General features: G+C 44.9%; 2 protein-coding genes across 4 annotated transcripts in view; one reads left to right on the top strand and one right to left on the bottom strand.

The window, feature by feature from the left end:
• The window catches only part of EXOSC7 (exosome component 7), a 31,600-nt gene extending 15,140 nt beyond the window's left edge, over nucleotides 1-16,460 (bottom strand). Inside the window, exons 1-4 of the mRNA XM_037890239.2 lie at nucleotides 16,163-16,460; nucleotides 14,567-14,668; nucleotides 12,602-12,696; nucleotides 2,046-2,211 (exon numbers count right to left, since the gene is read on the bottom strand). Coding sequence (XP_037746167.1) covers nucleotides 2,046-2,211; nucleotides 12,602-12,696; nucleotides 14,567-14,668; nucleotides 16,163-16,219 — 420 coding nt within the window. The 5' untranslated portion in view covers nucleotides 16,220-16,460. The remainder of the gene's footprint in view (nucleotides 1-2,045; nucleotides 2,212-12,601; nucleotides 12,697-14,566; nucleotides 14,669-16,162) is intronic.
• Nucleotides 16,461-18,211: 1,751 nt separating this feature from the next.
• ZDHHC3 (zinc finger DHHC-type palmitoyltransferase 3) overlaps nucleotides 18,212-19,884 on the top strand; it is a 43,744-nt gene continuing 42,071 nt past the window's right edge. The window contains exon 1 of one of the 3 annotated variants that reach the window (XM_037890238.2): nucleotides 18,212-18,589. The gene's annotated coding sequence lies outside the window, so the exon portion shown is untranslated. The remainder of the gene's footprint in view (nucleotides 18,590-19,884) is intronic. The other 2 variants (XM_037890235.2, XM_043540774.1) reach the window with 2 other exon arrangements.

Below are 19,884 nucleotides of genomic sequence, written 5' to 3'. Positions count from 1 at the left end.
ATCTGGGGGTGGGGTGGGAGCAGATCCAGATGCAGAGGGGTTGTGGTTAGGGTGTGGGAGGCTCCAGGTGCAGGAGGTGAGGCTTGGTGGGGTGGGAGGTTCTGGGTGCAGGGCGGGTGAGGGTATGGTGGTGTTGGGGTCCCACTTGTATGGGGGTTGAGCAGACAGGGTAACAGTTCCCCATACAGTGTCCCCTCCTCCATGGCTGAGGAGCGATGGGGGCACAAAGTCTGAGGGGATGGAGCTTCCTGCAGCCAGGGGAATTTTCTGGGGGTGGATCTGACCCAGACCTGGCTGCTCCTTGCAAGGGAAGGAAAAGAAGTCCCGTCCTCTCCGCCCCAGCCCACTTGGGACTAGCAGCTGAGCCTGGCGCAGGGTAGGAGACACCATCTGGGGCATCCCCAGCCTCACCACTCACCCCCAGCTTCCTGCAGTGATTTACCTCTCTGCTGGCTGCTACAGGCGCCCAAAACGATGTGCCCAGGGGTGTATGACTGTTCTTGTGGCTTCCCTTTGCTTCCCCGTCAGAAAGTCATTTTTCCACGGGGAAGCAAAGAAATCTGCGGAGGACATGAACTCTGCAAGTGCGCAGTGGTGCAGAATTCCCCAGGAGTAAGTAGTTCTTCAATGGTACACACCGCCCAGCCCCAAAAGAAACAATAGATTTAAATACAATAAATCTTATCATCTGAGTTCTACCTTTGCACTCTATGCAGCACAAATCCTAGTCCTGAACACATTTCCATTAGACTTACTAATAAAATTTTCCGTTGGGCAAAAAGCATAAACCTGACCATGTAAGAAAGTATGTGAATCAACAAGGTATATAACATAAGGGGCTTTGAGATACTGATATATTTAACAATCTAAGATAACTAAAGCTGTACAGAAGTAAGTGTGGGAATCAATTTAAATTTGACTAAGAAAGAAGAATCAAAATGCCCATCATTAACATCATCTGCTCACCCATGGAGGTTTACAGAATTACTGCTAAGGTAAACTTGGCAGTATCATGAACAATTCAAACAAGAAGTTCGAAATATTGTGCAATAAGAGACACATGAGATTTTAAAAGTGATTTACTGATGCATATTGTCTAATAATCTGTAGCTTTGTTCATGTTTACCAAATAATTGAAGTTCCCAGTGCTACTCTTCAAAAACAGCCCTTCATTTTCAATTAAATTATTTTAGGTTCTGATAAGCTGGCTGTAACCAACTGCATCAGTACACATCTGATTGTTCTGTACAGTTAGTCACAGTAGGCACATCCTATATAATTAGACTAATGCCTTTTTTTAAAAAAGAACAATGAATTTGTATTTTCATACATCTTTTATTTAGATGTGTCTGCATTCTGAATGTTCTTGTTAACACAGACCTAAATTTGACTTTGGCAACTGTACTTATCACTGAGCTTTATATCTTCAAAGCACTTTACAAACACGAACTAATCCATCTGTTGGAAGAAGTTATCAGTTGTTACCCATTTTACAAAATAGGGAAATACTGACTCTGTGTCTTAGACAAATAAGTGTCAGAGTTGAGAACAGAGCTCAGGAGTTCCTGGCTCCCAGACCTGTATTCAAGTCTTGCTGTCTCTCCCTCTGAAAACTTTAAGCACATTATTTTGATTTAGCAACTCATTAGGTTAACTTCAGAACATGGACAAAATTTAGCTTCCATTCTAGAAAGAGATCAAGTATTCATGCTCTCTACACACACTTCAATAATAAAATCTAAACCTTCTAGGGGGGAGGAGGGAGAAGCCCCATCACTTCGATATAAAGCTTTTGTTCTGTTCCAAGGATCCACCAGCAATAATACAGCGTCAAGAGATATATGGTGTGAGTGGTTATGTTAGCCACCCTTCTTTCCTCTCTTCCCCCACCCCACACAGCATTACAATGAGGCATGGACATGCAATGATATTTAAACTGTGTACATATTTTAAAAATATTACTGAATTATTTTTTTTAATGTTCTGTAGCTCAGTACCTTGAAGACTCCCTTGAACTTAAATTACCTCTTCTTTGCTTCACTTACCAAAACATCAACATAGAGAACCCAGCAGTGCTCTCTGGGATTAATACAAAGGGATTTCACGTCTATGGTGCTCTCACTGCTAAATATTCTGTAGAGCGTATTTACTATCTCTGTGGCAAGCTCTTCTCCTCCCCGGCCTTCAAATTCAGGAGTGGCATTTGCTGAACTGGATGGGGGTAAAAGAAAATAGATACTTTTCATTTCTAAAGCAGCCTTTATTCAAGGACTCAAAGCATTTCACAAACAGTATGCCCATATCATCTCCACAAAGGAGGTATTATTTCCACTTTACAAGGGTGGAAATGAAGGTAACACACAAAATTAGCATCAGAGCTGGCAAAAGAATACAGAAGTCTAGTATCTGTAGTCACCAGACTATACTGGACGGTTCCTTGACTTTCTGCAGAAATGTTTAAGACTAATATTTAATTACCTCTGCCCTTCATGATTAAAAAAAAAAAAAAAGAGAGAAAATTACCGTAAGTTCCAAATGGTTAACAATACAGCCTGTTAAAGAAGAATGGGACAAAAGACACCAGTGAGAAGAGGGGTGAAAAAAAAAGACAAGAAAGAGACTTTTTAGAACAGCATGACCTTAATGATTAATGTCTTTACTGGATACTCTGTTATGGGGTTGCTTGCAGACAGTGTCTCATTATCTCAGCAAGCGCAGTTTATGGTGAGTACCAGCTAAAGAGTATCTATTTTTAAAAAAGATCAGAGAATAGCATGAGCCTTCACTTTCCTAATTCCAAAACAAAGGTCAGTTTATGGGTATCCATGCAAGAAGATCCCTAGCTGCCTTGGGCCTTACACACAGCTAAAAACTAAAGGTGTTATCTAACAAAGGCAGCTATAAAAAATAAATCCCCAAACCAACTAACATTCTGAATCTTGTTCTGATTCTACTCCCGTATATAAAGAAGGAAAAACATGGGTGTGCTGAACTAACTGGGCCTATAACAGGGGTGGACAAACCTTTTGGCCCGAGAGTCATATCTGGGTGGGGAAATGGTATGCAGGGCCGTGAATGTAGGGCTGGGGCAGGGGTGTGAGAGGGAGTGTGGGGTGTGGGAGGGGGTGTGGTGTGTAGAAAGGGGCTCAGTGGAAGGGATGCATGAGGGGGCTCAGGGCAGGGGGTTGGGGTGCAGGAGGGGTGCGATGGGGGCTCAAGGCAGGGGGTTAGGGGTGCGGCAGGGGGCTCAGGGCAGGGGGTTGAGGTGCAGGATGCAGGAGAGGTTTGGGGTGCAGACTCTGGCCTGGTGCTGCTTACCTGGAGTGGCGCCAGGCAAAGACAGGCTCCCTGCCTGCCCTGGCCCCACGCTGCTCCCGGAAGCAGCCGGCACCACATCCCTGCGGCTCCTGGGGGAGGGGTGGACAGAGGGCTCTGTGTGTTGCCCTTGCCTGTGGGTACCTCCCTCAAAGCTCTCATTGGCCAGGAACAGGGAACCGCGACCAATGTGAGCTGCGGGGGTGGGTGCCAGCCGCTTCAGGGAGCGGTGCGGGGCTCATGGCACCACAGGGGTGACAATCCCGCGGGCCGGATCCAAAGCCCTGACGGGCCAGATCTGGCCCGCGGGCCGTAGTTTGCCCACCCCTGGCCTATAAGCTTACCCTAATTGTGAACTCAATTGTGGGAAAGTTTACAAAATGTTTCAATCACATAATGATAAATGTTGATGGGAAAAGGTCAAAAGAGAGGCAGACTGAATTAGCTGCTTCCTCCCTATCCACAAGGCTTGTTCCCCTGTCAGAGAAACCTATTAGGTTGGTTTGACTCTATTTGTTCTTGACAAAACCATGCCGACTGCTACCTATTATTAACACCTTATTATCTTCTAGTTCAGGGAGGGCAAACTAAAGCCCACGGGCCAGATCCAGCCTGTCAAGGCTTCCAATCCAGCCCACAGGATTGCGAGCCCTGGGGCGGGGGACAGAGAGCACTGCACACTGCCCTCGCCTGCAGGCACTGCCCCCCGCAACTCCCATGGGCTGGGAACGGGGAACTGTGGCCAATGGGAGCTTTGGGGGTGATACCCAGAGGTGAGGGCAGCTCACAGTGGAGCCACCTGCTTACCCCCCCCCCCCGCCCGACGCCACTGCCAGAAACTTCTGGGAGCAGAGCGGCACGGGGCCAGGGCAGGCAGGGAGCCTGCCTTAGCCCTGCTGCACGCCGCTGCCACCCCGGAGTCTCTCAAGGTAAGCAGCACTGAACAGGCACCCACACCCTGAACCCCTTCTGCACCCCAACCCGCTGCCCTTAGCCCGTTCCCGCACTCTGCGCCTCCCTGTACCCCAACCCCCTGCCACACCCCGCACCCCTCCCCCCGCCCTGAGCCCCTCCTGCACACCACATCCCCTCACACACCCCGCACTCCAACCCCCTGCCCCAGCCCCAGCCCTACATTCATGGCCCTGCATACCATTTCCCCTCCCAGATATGGCCCTCAGGCCCACCCATGTTCTAGGTGTTTGCAAAGACATTGCTTCATTATTTGCTCCATTATCTTTTGGGATACTGAAGTTAAGCTGACTGGTCTATAATAAAGTCAATGAACTATAGTTGCTGTGTCAGAAATCAGGTCTAATTGCTGGACAATATAATGAGAAAACGGGCTATTCTGCCAATCATTCCCTCTGGGGTCCTCAGAAAGAGACTTTGGGGGAGGGGAGAAGCTGGCTATCGCAATGCTGGCTGATTAAAAGAAGGGGAATGAGCAAGCTTCCCCATCATGGCTGCCATCCCCAGAGTCTCCTGAGATCCCAAGATCTCGTATGACACCATTTTGCCTTCATCATAATCCAGAGAGATGTCCTGAGGAACCCAGATGATATTGCCACCTCCACCATCATTGGTTACACCTTGAATACACCTGGCATGTAAGACTTTGTCACAGACACACTTTCCCATCATTTGTCCTCTTTCCCCACCATATTTCTTCTTTTTTCCTCTCTCTCTTCCTTTGCCTTCTGTTTAGTAAGAGTTTGGCTTAACCGGCTAAGACTGTGTATTTTGCAACACTGCTGTGAGCCTCTGACCAGAAAAAGGCAGTCAAAAGTAATGCCTTAAACAGTGCAACATTGTACAACTTTGCCAGGTCTCAGAGTGATGGATAAGACTGTGCGCTGGGCCTGTGTTTTTCCAGCAGTGAGGTTGCAAGTAATAGTTAACACCAGAGACAGAAAATGCACTTTCTATCTTTGCTGTTCTCTTCTCCCCACTTGTGTGTGTCTTGTTTTGTCTTCTAGGAAACAGGATCAGACTTCAACAAGAACAGCTCCAGCCAATCTCAACTAATTTCTCCTTTTTCACCTAAAAGACTGTCCATTACGCTGTGGGGTTCCTTTTAAAAATCTCTCTCCAGAGTGACAGAGAGAAAAAGAGAGAAAGAAAGGAAATAAGGGCTGTTAAAAATGAAGACCTTACTTAATACTTTACATTTCAAACGCTTTAACTGTTTTTCCTTTTCCTCCAGGTCCCTAATAAAAGGCAGGATGTTATCATTTGCAGATGTATAAATGCCACATTGTAATAAGATTACACAATTAACGATGAGCCAAAATTATAATCCCATGCAGAAGAACTATAATCAAATTTAAAAAGAGCCTTATCACCAGAATTATTAAATTACATACCAATGAAGGGCTCAATTCAGCAAAAGTATCTCCCATTTAAGTCAGTGGAACCATTCATGTCTAAACAGGACTGCAAAACTGAACCCCAATTTTGCTTATTAAAATTTTGCAGGTCTCATAATGCAGGTATAAAAGCTATTTTTTGAAAACTTTAGTTTTTACTTGCATTAACTAGGAGTCAAATGCTGAAATTTTTACTTGGACAACTGGAGTACTGTCCATGTAAGAAATGATAGACTTGGAATATGTCTACACTATAGCCACTACAGCAATGCCGCTGTAGCGCCATAGCATACACACTTCCCTACACTGGCAGAGAAATCCCTTCTGCGAGAGGCAGTAGCTAGGTCAACAGAAACATTCTTCCGTTAACCTAGCTGCATCTACTCTGGGGGTTCGGTTGACCTAACCACGGTGCTCAGAGCAAGATGATTTTCACAGCCTTGAGCAACATATTTAGGTCAATCTAATTTTAAAGCGTAGACCAGGCCTTAGCACATTTGATCTGGATAACTGTGTCGCTGAATTTTATCATAACCTTAATCATTTTATTAATTGCAAGGGACTAAGCCTTGATCTACACCTAGCCACGTCACTTCCAAATACATGGTAAATACTGCCACCCTAAGGTCACTGGATATCACAGTAGTGTAGTAGCAGAGATGTTCACATTCACTCATTTGAAATACTTTGCCCACTGTAAAAATCTCAGAAGTAGAGTTCAGAAAAACTTATTTGTAGAACACACACAGATCTAGCAGGGGCCAAAGGGAGTGTGCTATTCTTATTCCTGAATACTACTTAAAATAAAATCTCCAAAGTTAAGAAACAGCTCTCAGCCACATTCTAGGAGAATCAAGAGTTTCTAGGGAATCCAGTGTAAGGAAGCCTCCATCACAGACTACCTCTCCATGTCAGCAGTCCTGAGGTTATCAGTCCAGCTGTTTCCTCTTGAATAGCTTAGTTTATTTCATCTCCCACTGACTTCTATCCACCTTCCTGTTTCAGGCCTCAGGTAGTTAATAAAAACATTAAGTTTTCATTATATGATTAAATAGGAACATAGGAAGCTTCTAAGGACACTTTGCGTATACAGAGATATTAATGAATACATCATTTATTTGCACCGTACAATTTAGTCTTAAATTAAAAGCAAACTGGGTTTGTAAATTTTGGTGGAGTTTAACAGCTAATTATATGCACATCAAAATAAACCTACATTCCCAATGCATTCAGGATGAAATTTTCATTGTGTGGAAGTCAAGAAATTCAGAGCTGGGGTTCCCACTGCAATTTTCAAATCTGCTTTCTTGAACTTTCATATTACATTGGCGCCTCATTAAATGATCTCACTACAGACCATGTACTTTCTGCAGTAAAAAGTACAGATTTACAAAATAAAGTACCTTAAGTAAATGGTCTAGACGGGCACCTGCTTTAAGCTTCTCTACCCCCATCCACAGGCTGGTAGAATTGGTTAGAACATCTTGCCATCCTTTAAGGAGGCACTCTCATTATTTCCATCAGCAGCGAGCTCCAGACCTTCCCATAACTCTAACATGCAGATAGCACCCAGAAGCTCTCTTAGCACATTTAGAACTTTGATGAGCAAAACTGGCTGAAAAAGCCAGACATGTGGCATTTGTTTCTGCCAGACTGATGCAGTGAATCCCTCCAAATGAAAGCACTTCTATTCATAAAGAGTTTAAAAAACAAAACAAAAAAACCCCCTAAATGTGAGCTTCTACAGCTTAAAAACAGTCATCTAGCTGCCCATCCTGTCCCTCCTCTCCCCTTCCTTCCTCCTCCTATGGCCAGTTCCACTACATCAGGGGTTCTCAACATTTTTTTAAAATACATCCCTCCAACCTCTCCGCCCCCGACCCCTTTTCTTGGAGTGCCTACCCTTTACAAAATGGGAATTTCTAATGTAATTTAGATGGAACTGGGGCCATCAATATACTGATTCCAACAAATGGGATTCTCCTTTCAGTAAATCAGTCCTCTGATCCTGTTATCTAACTGGTTTCAGAGTAGCAGCCGTGTTCGTCTGTATCCGCAAAAAGAAAAGGAGGACTTGTGGCACCGTAGAGACTAAGAAATTTATTTGAGCATAAGCTTTCGTGATGCTGTAGCTCAGGAAAGCTTATGCTCAAATAAATTTGTTAGTCTCTACGGTGCCACAAGTCCTCCTTTTCTTTTTGTTATCTAACTGTGCATAGGCCAGGAACCTTTTAAAAAGACATACATTAATATTCACAATGTTTTCTGTCCAGTATGTCTCAGTTTCAGCATCACAGAGTGCTAGTGGGCATGACGACTGCACATGCCTGGCTACAATGCCACTCACTGAAATTTGGCTCAGCCACCCCACCATTATGATGGAGGAGTGGCCAGGCCAAATTTGAACAAGTGGCATTGCAACTCCAGTGACAAAGTGCCCCATACCCTCTAGAAAGTTTGACATGTCCCTAAGGTTGAGAACTGCAGTTTATCTACCAAGCTTCATAGACTTTATGAAGAGAAAAAATAAATTCTCTTCATCTTCACACAAACCACAGCACACGATTCAAGCATTGAGACGTCCCAACTGGCTGACCTCGAAACATGAGTGCTATGAGAACTTTAGCCTCCACTCCTTGTGTTTCATTTATCATGAAGTTATCTGTATAGTACATGACACATGAGATCTGAAAACAATATTTAAGAGCCTTACTGATGGCTGAGCAACAAAATGATTATGATATTGCATGAGGTCATCAACAGAACAGTCCACCAGCTATAGGATGTTACACCTAAGAAACACCTCAAGTGGATGTGGTCCCTATATTTCCATGCACGTACTAGAGAAATAGGTCCAGCAGGAGCTAAGATGAGTCTTCCCTTCAACCTGGAGAAGCAAATGGCCAGACCCGGGGACAAAGGTATAACTCTCCCTCATTGTCAATTTCATTCTAAACCCAATATCCAGCATGTACTCTGAAAGCATCACTGCATACAGATTCAATTGTCGTACGGGCTCTCTCTCGTTACTATTTTATACCACAAAAAATGACAGATTATTATAGTCACAAAACCAACAAGACAATATTTTACAAAGTTATAAGCAAGAAAAACATCACTTCTTTTTAAATGCAGCTATCCTGCTGATGCAGCAGCATTCCAGTGTGTAACAGAGATCTAGGACTCCCACTCCCTACATTGCAGGATGCATAGACCACCCCATTGCTTTTGGTGAAAACAGAACAAATTCCATCACCATCTAACAGTGCACCCAAATCGTCCATTCCAAGGAGTGGCAATGTGCATAGTTTAAAGAGGTATAAATGTTCCTCTCCCCGTTCAGGAGAAGACAGAAACAGAATAAGGGGATAGAAAAAAAGGGTGGTGGTGGTGCAAGGAAATGGTATGGAAGATGATTATCACATATGTCTGCATGGCTAAATCAGCTCTAGTAAACTAGATTTTAAAATCTACAAGAAGCCAAGAAAGAATCTCAGATAGTAACCATTATAAGGATGGCACAATCAGTACTGAGAAAAAAAATCTCAATTTGAAAAAATAAAAACCAAAAGCACCATATAAGCGACTTCTACAATAACAGAGACCCAATTGTAAAATTATGCACAATTACCACCATCTAGTGGCAGCCTGAAAAAGTGTCATACATTACAACTACACATAAAAGAGTATTGGTATCACCACATTTGGATATACCACACTCTACAGGAAAAAAAAAGGCTTATGCCAAAAACTTCAAATTTTATTTTAAAAATCTTTCTGACACCTAGACATGCATGTCCTCTGATGACTTGGGCATTCTGAAACTCAACATTCAGGTCTCCAGAGCCAGGCTCTTACCCTTATGTTATTACCTTGAGGGAAAACCACCTTACATACAGGAGGTCAGCTAGGACTGTCAGTTCAGGGAGAGGTTCTCCAATCATCCCAGCCCTCACATCTGCCTCTATCTCTTTGGCAATTATAAAACAGAATCTAAAACTAAACTAATTTAAGAAACATTTAATGATTTGTAATATTAGCTGTTGATGAAAACAATGCTACAATGAATTTCTGTGGCCCCTTAGGGTACTTGTTACTGGGCATCTCTCCAAACTAACTGATGAACAGCACCGGACATTTGTTAACACACACACAAAACTCTCACAGGCAGTTGGTTTCATTCAACATTACTGAGTGACAGAAGGAGGGAGTAGGAGGTAGCAGCTCTCAGCCTTGGGCTTCTTCCATTTAGTATTGGTCAGGACCAGCCTTGAAGCCAAACAAAACAATTTTGGGCTCTTCAAGTTTTGCAACTCAGAGGCCAGACCTCTCCCTCTCTCTGGCAGCTGGACCAGATGGGGAAGAAAAAGCTCCCTGCCAGACACTCCTCTACCAACAACTGCAGAAGAAAAATGAACTCATATGTTGATGTTCTCCTCCAAACACAGAGCTCTGATCCTAACTTAGATCTTGCAATTTGGAGAGCCAAAGGCTCTGTGACATGTGAGATATGTGAACATTATGTGAATGTAGTACTCCCGCAGTGTCAAAGCTTTGGCTGTGGTGCAATGAATTAAGTTTTTCTTATTTAAAACAGAAAAAAATGGAATAGCATGAGACTCATGTGATGGACAGAAGGAGTAAGGGACCAAATCCTGGTGAGGGTCACTGGGGCCAAGAATTGAGCAAAATTCAAAAAGGGATTGGCCATTTATAAGGATAGCAATATCCAGAGTTTTAATAGTAAATACTTAAAAACATAATTTGGAAGTGATAAAACCTAATTCTTCAGGGCCAATATTTCATTATTAAAGGTAAGAAAGACTTCCCTAGGTCAGAGGTGGGCAGAAATTACCCATATCTGCCTACTGAAAAGTTTTGTGCTCCCCCTCTGAAACAGTTGGGTGCTGGCCACTACCAGAGAAAAGAAATGGGACTAGATGGATCCTAGGTCTTATCCAGTCTCTTAGTTTCTATATTCTTATGAAGGGAGTGGAATGGAGTAGAATGGAGATTGAAAATAATTGGAATTCCACACCCTAAGAAATTCTTGCACTTCCTCTATGTACTAAAATCTAAACTATAGAAGACCGTCAAGGAGCCTTACACTTGGGGAGAAGAAGTGGTGCTTCCAGTTTGGAGTGAAGAAGTTTACCAAATGTTTACAAATCAAAGCAACCCACTAACAGTTCTTTTATTTATATTACAAACAGATTACTGAGCAGCTAACTCAAGCAGCGTCAGCACTTCTATTATAAAACCTCTAGAGCAGGGGTTCTCAGGACAAATTATTTGGTGGCCTCAGAGTGCGCCCACCAACTCTTGCTTGTGGCCACTCACACTTTTTCCTATAATACTTAATTAGCTTTAGGAAAAATAAATATGCACATCTGAAGTGCTGGAATTTATTTATTACTAGCTACTAAATGTACTATGAAAAGTGATATTACCATACAAGTATCACTTTTCACAGCAGAATTACTCAGCCCTGCAAGTCTGGGAACAAATTAAGCCCTGGATGGAGGATCAGGGGAGGCAGCAGAGGCTAGGGGCTGGGGTGGGGGGGGCTGAAGCCCCACAGGGGACGGAACCCAAAGCCGCATGGCTGGAGACTGCCTCCCCGCCACCCCTGGGCTGAAGCCCGAAGCCTGAGCCCCACCACCTCTGGAAAGGTGTGGAACTCACCGGCTGCCTGCTCCTTCAGCATTGTGCCCCAGGTGTCTCCAGAAGGGGTTCGGGCCCAACCCCTGCTGGAAGCCCCAGTAACCAACACCAAGGCAGTGCATCCAGGAGCACCAGGAAGGGGAAGGGACTGCTGCTTCTTCTTCCCCCCCACCCAATAACAGCCCAGGAAGCTGTGGCCGCAAGAAAAGCCCCTGGTGGCTGCATTTGAGAAACGCTGCAGTCTAAAGTGACTGTTCCGTAACTGAAGTAGAGCTTTAGAAAGTCTACCTAACATGCCCCATGCTCCCACCTAAATGGCAGCATGTGTAACCCGTAATTACACTAGGTGGTGACTGTGACAATTCTTAAAGCAACCTGGGGCTCTTGGACTCCCTCTAGCTCCTTCCATAATCCTGCTCACTGGAAAGCTGTCCACAGTAATGCCTCATTCAGGGTCAAGAAAGTCAGAAACATGCTTAAACAGGAACCCTGGTTCATGTAAATAAAATGTTATTTTCAAAGCAGGTAACTGTTGTATCTAGAATTCATAGGGTTATTGTGTTCAAATAAAAAAAGGACAACTTCTAATTACCATAATGTTTACAAATCAAAGCAACCCACTAACAGTTCTTTTATTTATATTACAAACAGATTACCGAGCAGTTACCTCAAGCAGCGTCAATACATCTATTATCAAACCTCTAAAGCAGGGGTTCTCAGGACAAATTATTTGTACACTTGAAATCTAGGCAATTCAATAAAAGAAAAAATAGTTTCAGGTAGCATACCCAACCCTGAGCGTACCTTCCATTTTTAAAAAAATGGATCTTCTCTCTCTCTCATTTTCTTTTTGTCAAAGTCCCAAAGAGAACAGGGGGAACTGACAAACTCTCTACAAAGTTCTGAAATGCACAAAGAGTAAACAAACTGGAAAAAAAAATTCTCTCTTCTAATCTTTTCCAGTTATGATAATCTTGCGTATTTCAGCAAAAGTCTGCTTACCAAGTTGACACTGTGCCTTTATTTTCTGCTTGTCATTTCTAGAATCAAGCAAAACAGTGATTCTGCAGGAGTAGCAGAGCATTTCCCCAAATTTTACCATCAACTAAAGCAAAAAAATAGCTTATTTCTACTATGTAGACCACTACAGCAGGCCAATGGAATTAAGGAATATACTTTAGATCAACAGCTTTTCAAAACTCATTATTCACTCAAAGTACTGGGCTTACGGTACTCTTCCTTGTTGTACCTACCAATCAACAAAAAATTCAAGGTATCCTTCATTTGGATTCTCCAACTTCGGTGTTCCCATTTCAGCTTTGACTCCTACCAGGATGTCCGTATGTCCCTGTTAAAATACCAGCATCACTCAACCAGAAATATATTCCACGCCATAGCTTGTATAATTTATCCACATAGGGGTCAAACTTTTATTAATCTTTATCTTTATGTTATCTACACAAACTATTCTGCCAAATAGCATTTTGAGCATGACCCAGTATTTAATAAATCAAAGCTTTCAAAGAGACAGTGTTAAGCTTGAGAACGTTTCCTGAAATAAACCCTATGTATGCACAAAATTTCTCTATGCTAACAGGACATTCTAAATATCCATGACTTTATAAATTCAGTCCTGGAATAAAAACATATGCAGAACTATTGTAATATCCTGAGCAATAGCCACTGTCTATACATACAACAGCCATTAAAGCAGCAGTTTTACTTTGTTGTGATATGAACACTGAAGAATTATTTCTCTATTTATTAGTCATACTACTGACTTTACTTTCACAGGTTTACATGGTGGATTATTTCAGCTTCCCCTGGCCACAATGTACTTTGTCAATAGATCTCGCTCACCGCAAGGGCTTGTCTACACTTACAGCACTGCCAGGGTTCAGCTATAGCACTTAGTGAAGACATTACCTATACCAATAGGAGAGTTTCTCCTGTCAGTGTAAGTACTCCACCTCTCTAAGAGGCGGTAGCTATGTCGACAGGAAAAGCCCTCCCATCGACATAGCGCTCTCTACACCGGGAGTTAGGTTGGTATGATGCGTTGCTTAGTGGTGTGGATTTTCTATATCCCTGAGCAATGAAGTTATACTGACATAAGGTTGTAGAGTAGACCAGGGCCAAGTAACCATTCTTTATGGACGGTGTTACAGTTTCAGGCTCAATCCACCTGTATTCCCCTGCCCTACACAGTCCCTTGAGGGCACTCACTTAAAAATTTTTGGCTCCCAGCCAACATCTCTCATGGGCAGAGATCTACGTTGCACGCTCTCCTGACTGGAGTTTTAAGGCTGCACAGTTCCGCAGATTACACTATACTATCCCCAGCAAGCCAGACGGCCTAACCAGGCCAGTGCCTGGCTTTCTTTCCAAAGGCTATGACCCAGTATATTGCCTGCAGTTATAAGTTAGAAGGAGCTGTGTGCTAAGCAAGCATATTTATTCTTAAAACAAAAGCATTACAGAGAAAACACTTCAAAAGCCATAAGAGTTCCGATATGCATGCTAAAAGCTCACCAGAGGTTACCCATTAGTCTTATGGGGCCCTAGTAGGGCAAGTCCTTCCAGCCCTTCTGCAAGGCATGCTGCCCCCACCTCCCCATCCTTCAGGTCAGAAGGTCCTGTCCATTTGCTGGATCAGAAAGGCAGCCTTGAGTGAGGCTCTTTATCCAAAAGTCCCTTCTTTGTCTGTTGGTCTCTGGAGAGTCCAGTTTGAACCAGTATATGTGAGTGTCCCCAAGGAGGTTGTACTTCTCTCCGGGCTTACAATCTGGCTGATTTGCCTTAATCACCCCTCTGTTGTTTAGTTCCTGGAGGAGCAGTTGTAGCCCACCCCCATGGAGCAGAACACAATCATACATAAACCATTCATTTAAAATAATGGATCCCAAAGACACTGAACAGGGTTGCAATATCTCTCACAGACAGTTAAGAGGTGGTGCAGGGGAACGAACAGGAGCTTCAGTTTGTGCTACATATCATCAAAGTCAAATTTCTGTTAATACTGTAGTGTATATTTCAGATAGTAATGATATATTAACAGTATTCACTTTTTGTGTGTATTTTTATGTTTGTATTAAAAAGCAAAAAATCAAGAATACAAACACTGTGATAAGGTCTGGACTTGACCTACAAACTCAAATTCATGATAATTTAGGAGCTTCAACTAGCAATACATAAAAACTCCTCGTATCTGTACTTACAAGCTTCACTCTTGCAGATCCACTTGTGTTTGATACAACATCTGTTTCCACTTCAATACATCTATAGTCTTCACAGCCACGGCCATCTACCCGAAGATCCTCCTAAGCATAGCCATCACCATAGTTTTGTTAAGCGATATAACTGATCCATATTAACAATAAGTCAAATGGAAATTTAAAATAACTTCCACATTTTTATCTGGGATTAACAAAGCTAAATGGAGAAAAACAGATGGTCTTGTAGTTAAAGTGCTGGAGTACGACTTGAAAGATCTAATTTAATTCCCAGTTCAGTTACTGACTTCCTGCATGAACTGAAAAATGGAGATAGAAAGTAATAATTTTATTAAGATAACGTTGAAGTAAAAAGAAAACGGTACAGAGTTTAAGCATAGAAGTTTCTGGTTATCAGGGATTAAGGTACAGATTATCAAGGGGTGCAAAATTCGGTTTAGGAACGGGTGGCGTAAGGAATACATTAAAAACTAAGTGTAGAAAATGAGTATTTCAGTCTTGATCCTGCAACAAGCTCCACGTGGGCAGATGCCTTTCAGCTTCAGTGCAGCTTCCTATGCATAGATGGAAACCTGTGTCCACAGCTCATTGCAGGATCAGGGCCTTAAATGCTAACCTCTTTAAGGCAATAGCTTTGTATTTTTGTAGCAACTAGCATAATGAGGCTCTGATCATAGTTGGGGCCTCCAGAGAATACATACATAAATTGATTATGAAGAAAGAACTGGGTAGTTTGAATTGCCAGCCAAAGTTACTGGTGCCTTTAAGCAAAGTAATAAACTGTCCATACACCTTGTCTTCACTTAAGAGGCTTGTTGGTAATAGCTATACCGGTAAACCCTCCTAGTGTAAACATACTTTATACCAGCAAAAAAGTTATTTTGCAAATATACCTTCTTCCCCGAAATAAATAAGCAATACAGGCACAAGGCCTTTTTTGATGATATAAACGGTCTCTACCCTGGCTTTTACCAGCATAAATATGCTGACCAAAAAAAAAGCACCCCACCCAACTATGTGGGCAAAACTTTTAAGTGCAGACCAGACCTAAGATAGCAACTCCAGTTAAAAAAAAAAAAATCCTGTTGCAGAAAGGACATATCTAGGAACTTTAATGGCTTTGTACTATCTGAGACGTGTAGTGCAGACAGGAGATCACACCTTACTATTTGTTACATAGCTATAAATCCCAAACAACTCCACCGCAGCATCAATGGAGCTGCACTGGCAGAAAACCCAGGATCAGAATCTTCCCTCTCACGGGAGCCGCTCCAGCCTGGTTATTTAAGGACGCTGTGCCGAGGCCGCTCAGAGGACAGGGCTCTCGCTATGAGCGGCAGCAAAGCCAAAAGGACACACTAACTGGCTCTCGTGCACCACTGGCCCGATCACAGCTGCAATCTACACACGGCGCAGGCTGCAAATCTCGCCTTGGCCAAACGTGCACAGGCGAGGGGCTCTGCAGGCACCCGGTCACAAGCAGCGCGGGGGAGCGGGAGGGGGAGGACGGCAGAGGCTAATCACTACCACCCCCGTCCGCCCCACGCCCTCGGGCCCCGCCCCCACGGCCCCGCCCGCTACCTGGATACCGTGCACGACGTAGACCTTCTCCGCCTCGCTCAGCACCACGGACGCCATGCCGCGCGCCGGGCTCCAGGCACGGCGCCGGCCGCCGCCCGCTGATGCCGTCACCCAAACGCGACGAAGCTAACTCCCGCGACGTTTCCTTTCCCTCCTCCACCCGCGCGTAATTACGTCATCCGCGTTGTGATGCCTGCCTGAGGCCTGACGGGCGCGCGAGCACCGCCTCCCCTCCCCCCCCCCCGCCCTCTCTGGGTGATTCTGAGTCACGGCCTGGTTGGTGCGCGCGTTACGGGGAGAGAGAGGCTGGGCGGGCCCTAGCGGGTGACACCCAGGGGCGGTTGGGGAGGGCGGGGCTTGAGCGGGGGGAGGGGACGAAATGGTCCCACGTGGGACTAGTAGAGGCGCAGCGGGGAGCCCCGGGGTCTCTGGGTGAGCGCGCTCCGTGTGTGCATGTGCGTTCTTGCCTGTGAGCCTACAGGAGTGGCGCGGTGCGCGTGTCTTGCATGGTGCCGGGATGTGCATCCTGTGGGTAAGGTGTCACCTCAAAGGCACGGCTCTGTGGCGGACCAAATCCCTTCTGTGTTATAAATACATTAAAAACAGATGAAAACTCTCAAGAAAGGGCTGAAATGTTAACTGACAAAGCACAGAGTGGGGGACTGAGTTCTGTGGTCTGCCTGCCCTTGTTTTGTCCCCTGGTTACACAGTGTCACACAGCAAATTGCAAATCTTCAACAGATAGTGCACATGAAAAACGATGTTAAATTGCAAAGTCAGGCTGTCAAAAATTAGGAGATGTCAGAGCTAAGGTTACCTGTGCAACTAGGGTTGCCAGCCCGCCAGGATTGCCCCAGAGTCCCCAGGAATTAAAGATTAATATTTAATTAAAGATGATGTCATGTGATGAAACTTCCAGGAATACAACCAAAATTGGCAACCCTATGTGCAACGTTAATTTTGCCCTTTCTTGTGTGTCTGCACTATGACAGTCTTTAATTACATGAGATACCATTTTTCCTAAAGGATGGAAAGTCCTTGACTGTTTTAATATTTCGGTTTTTTGCTTATAATTCAGTGTGTGGCCCCATGCCTTATTTAATGCATGCCAGTCAATTTTATGTCCCTGCTCCAAAACAAGAGGGTACCTGAGCTTCTCAAATAACAGGTTGCCAGAATTTTTTAAGATGGGCAAAGCAACATATATTTCTTTAAGGATGTTCTCTGCGGCATGTAAAATTCTGCCCCAAACAGTTAAAGTTTGACAAAGTTATAAGCGACTGAAAACAGGGTCAAATAATAGAAAGTGTCCGGCAACCTTAATAATGGGCCGTGCTACCTGCCCATATAATAAGGAGTGAGTCAATGGAAGTGACTATAATTCCAGCTATATTCTGTCATGTTTTATACTAGAGCACTTTGGACACTCACAAGCCACTTGGCCTGGCTTAAGCTGTAAACACAAAAGTGCTGAGCGGCTGCAACTCCTGCTGCATACTCATATATATATGTAGTGACTAGTGTGTACAAGAATGTGAATACACAAGGTGGATGTAGGACACGTCTTTATATGCATGTTATGAAAAATGTGTGTATAACACATAGACAAGGTGAGGTAATATCTTTAATTGGACCAACTTCTGTTGGTGAAAGAGACAAGCTTTTGAGCTTACATATACATATGCTAGTCTTTTTGTTCTTGTTTTCTAGTATCAGGGAAAGACCCCAAAACAGGGATAGGCACCAAAGAAACACCATAGGCCCCGTCCCAAACATTTTGCAGTTTAAATAAACAAAACAGAAGAAGGGGGAAGAGGTTGTAACATATAAGCTGAACAATCCAGATATTAGGTGGGAAACGTCTATATATGTAATGTGTGCACATATAGATGCGTATGCATCCCGCACCAGTGAGGTCAATGGGAGCAGCAGCAACCCCAGTGTGTGTGTGTGTGGATACAGCAGGTGCTTAACGAGTGCACAGAAACTGTTGTACGAGGCCAATGCATTGCAGTATATTGCGTGCCTGGGCTTCCCTCAATAGCCGGACCGGACTACGTGCTTTGCTCAGTCTCTGTGGGAGGGACCAGGTCCCGAGGAGGAGATGACGCCGTGTCGAGGAAGTGAAAGGAGAGGGCGTGACACTTCTCCGTGCTGCTCACTTCCTGGTCTCGCCCCCTCCCAGTAGCAATAGGGGGCAGCACGGGTAGCCACTGGCGCCTGCTGCCGCAGCAGCCCCGGGGCGTCGCGCGCTTGGCGTCCCTGGCTCGCGAGGCGAATGGAACGTTGCGTTGGGCGACGGAACGTTGACCCGGGTGGCTGCGAGGTTCGGAGCTCGCGCTCGCTGAGCGGGGGTGGCGGCGGCCGCGGGCGGGCTGGACCAGCAGCAGCTGCGGGGACCGGCGGCGGCGGCGGCTCTTGATGCGGGTAGGTTGAGCCCCGCGGGAGCGCGGCTCGAGGGGTTCTAGCTCGCCCGGGGAAGGCGGCCAGCGGGCGGACCGGCAGCGGCCGCGCACACCTTGCCAGGGCCGGCAGCAGCCGCGCCCCCTCTGCAGGGAGATGCGGGCTGGCGACAGGCGGGTCAGGAAGCTCGAGGTCTTGTCTCGTGCCTGGGTGAGCAGTGGGCTCCTGCAAGGTGAAGCCGGTGTCCCCAAGGGCAGGTGTGGCTCGGGCCGTGCAATGCCTGAGCTCCAGTGGGATCCCTCTCCGCTTGGCTGGGGAGATGTAGCTGGAAGGGGGTGGGGGCTGAAGAAGTGAGTCAATGCACAGGCTGCTGGGGGGAGAGAAATCTCGGGGAGCATGTGGCTAAGGAGAATGCGAAACAAACAAGTGCTCCATGCACATCGAGGGTCCCTTTCCACCCGTAACGATAGTCTTTTTGGCGTATGTTCAGAGCATATAAAGAACTCCCACAGGCGGCCAGGACCCCATTTCCACACTCTTTGGGGTCCTCAAACGTCTACTGCAGTCCATGGAAATTTGGGGGAGTTGGGGTGTGTTCAAACAGCACAGGATCAGGCCCCACATGTCATTTACTAGAGCTGTTTCTGCCAAGGGAACATACATTTGGCCTCTGCACCAGTCTGATATTTTCACATTGGCACTGTTTAAAAGGTAAATCCCATGCAGCAGCCCTGGAAGATGTCTCATTTTAAATAGGTTTCAGAGTAGCAGCTGTGTTAGTCTGTATCCGCAAAAAGAACAGGCGGACTTGTGGCACCTTAGAGACTAACAAATTTATTTGAGCATAAGCTTTCGTCTTCATTGGATGCATGCAGTGGAAAATACAGTATTTATACACAGAGAACATGAAACAATGGGTGTTACCATATACACTATAACAAGAAGAAAAGGAGTACTTGTGGCACCTTAGAGACAAACCAATTTATTTGAACATAAGCTTTCGTGAGCTACAGCTCACTTCATCGGATGCATTCAGCTGTAGCTCACGAAAGCTCATGCTCAAATAAATTGGTTAGTCTCTAAGGTGCCACAAGTCCTCCTTTTCTTTTTGCGAATACAGACTAACACGGCTGCTACTCTGAAACTATAACAAGAGTGATCAGTTAAGGTGAGCTATTACCAGTAGGAGAGGAAAAAAAAACCTTTTGAAGTGATAATCAAGATGGGCCATTTCCAGCAGTTGACAAGAACCTTTGAGGAACAGTGGGGGGGGAATAAACATGGGGAAATAGTTTTACTTTGTGTAATGACACATCCAC

This window comes from Chelonia mydas, chromosome 2 (genome assembly GCF_015237465.2).
Source record: "Chelonia mydas isolate rCheMyd1 chromosome 2, rCheMyd1.pri.v2, whole genome shotgun sequence".
In the NCBI taxonomy this organism is placed as follows: Eukaryota; Metazoa; Chordata; order Testudines; family Cheloniidae; genus Chelonia; species Chelonia mydas.
The sequence above is the reverse complement of the archived record's forward strand: the minus strand, read 5'-3'. Positions and strand labels throughout refer to the sequence as shown.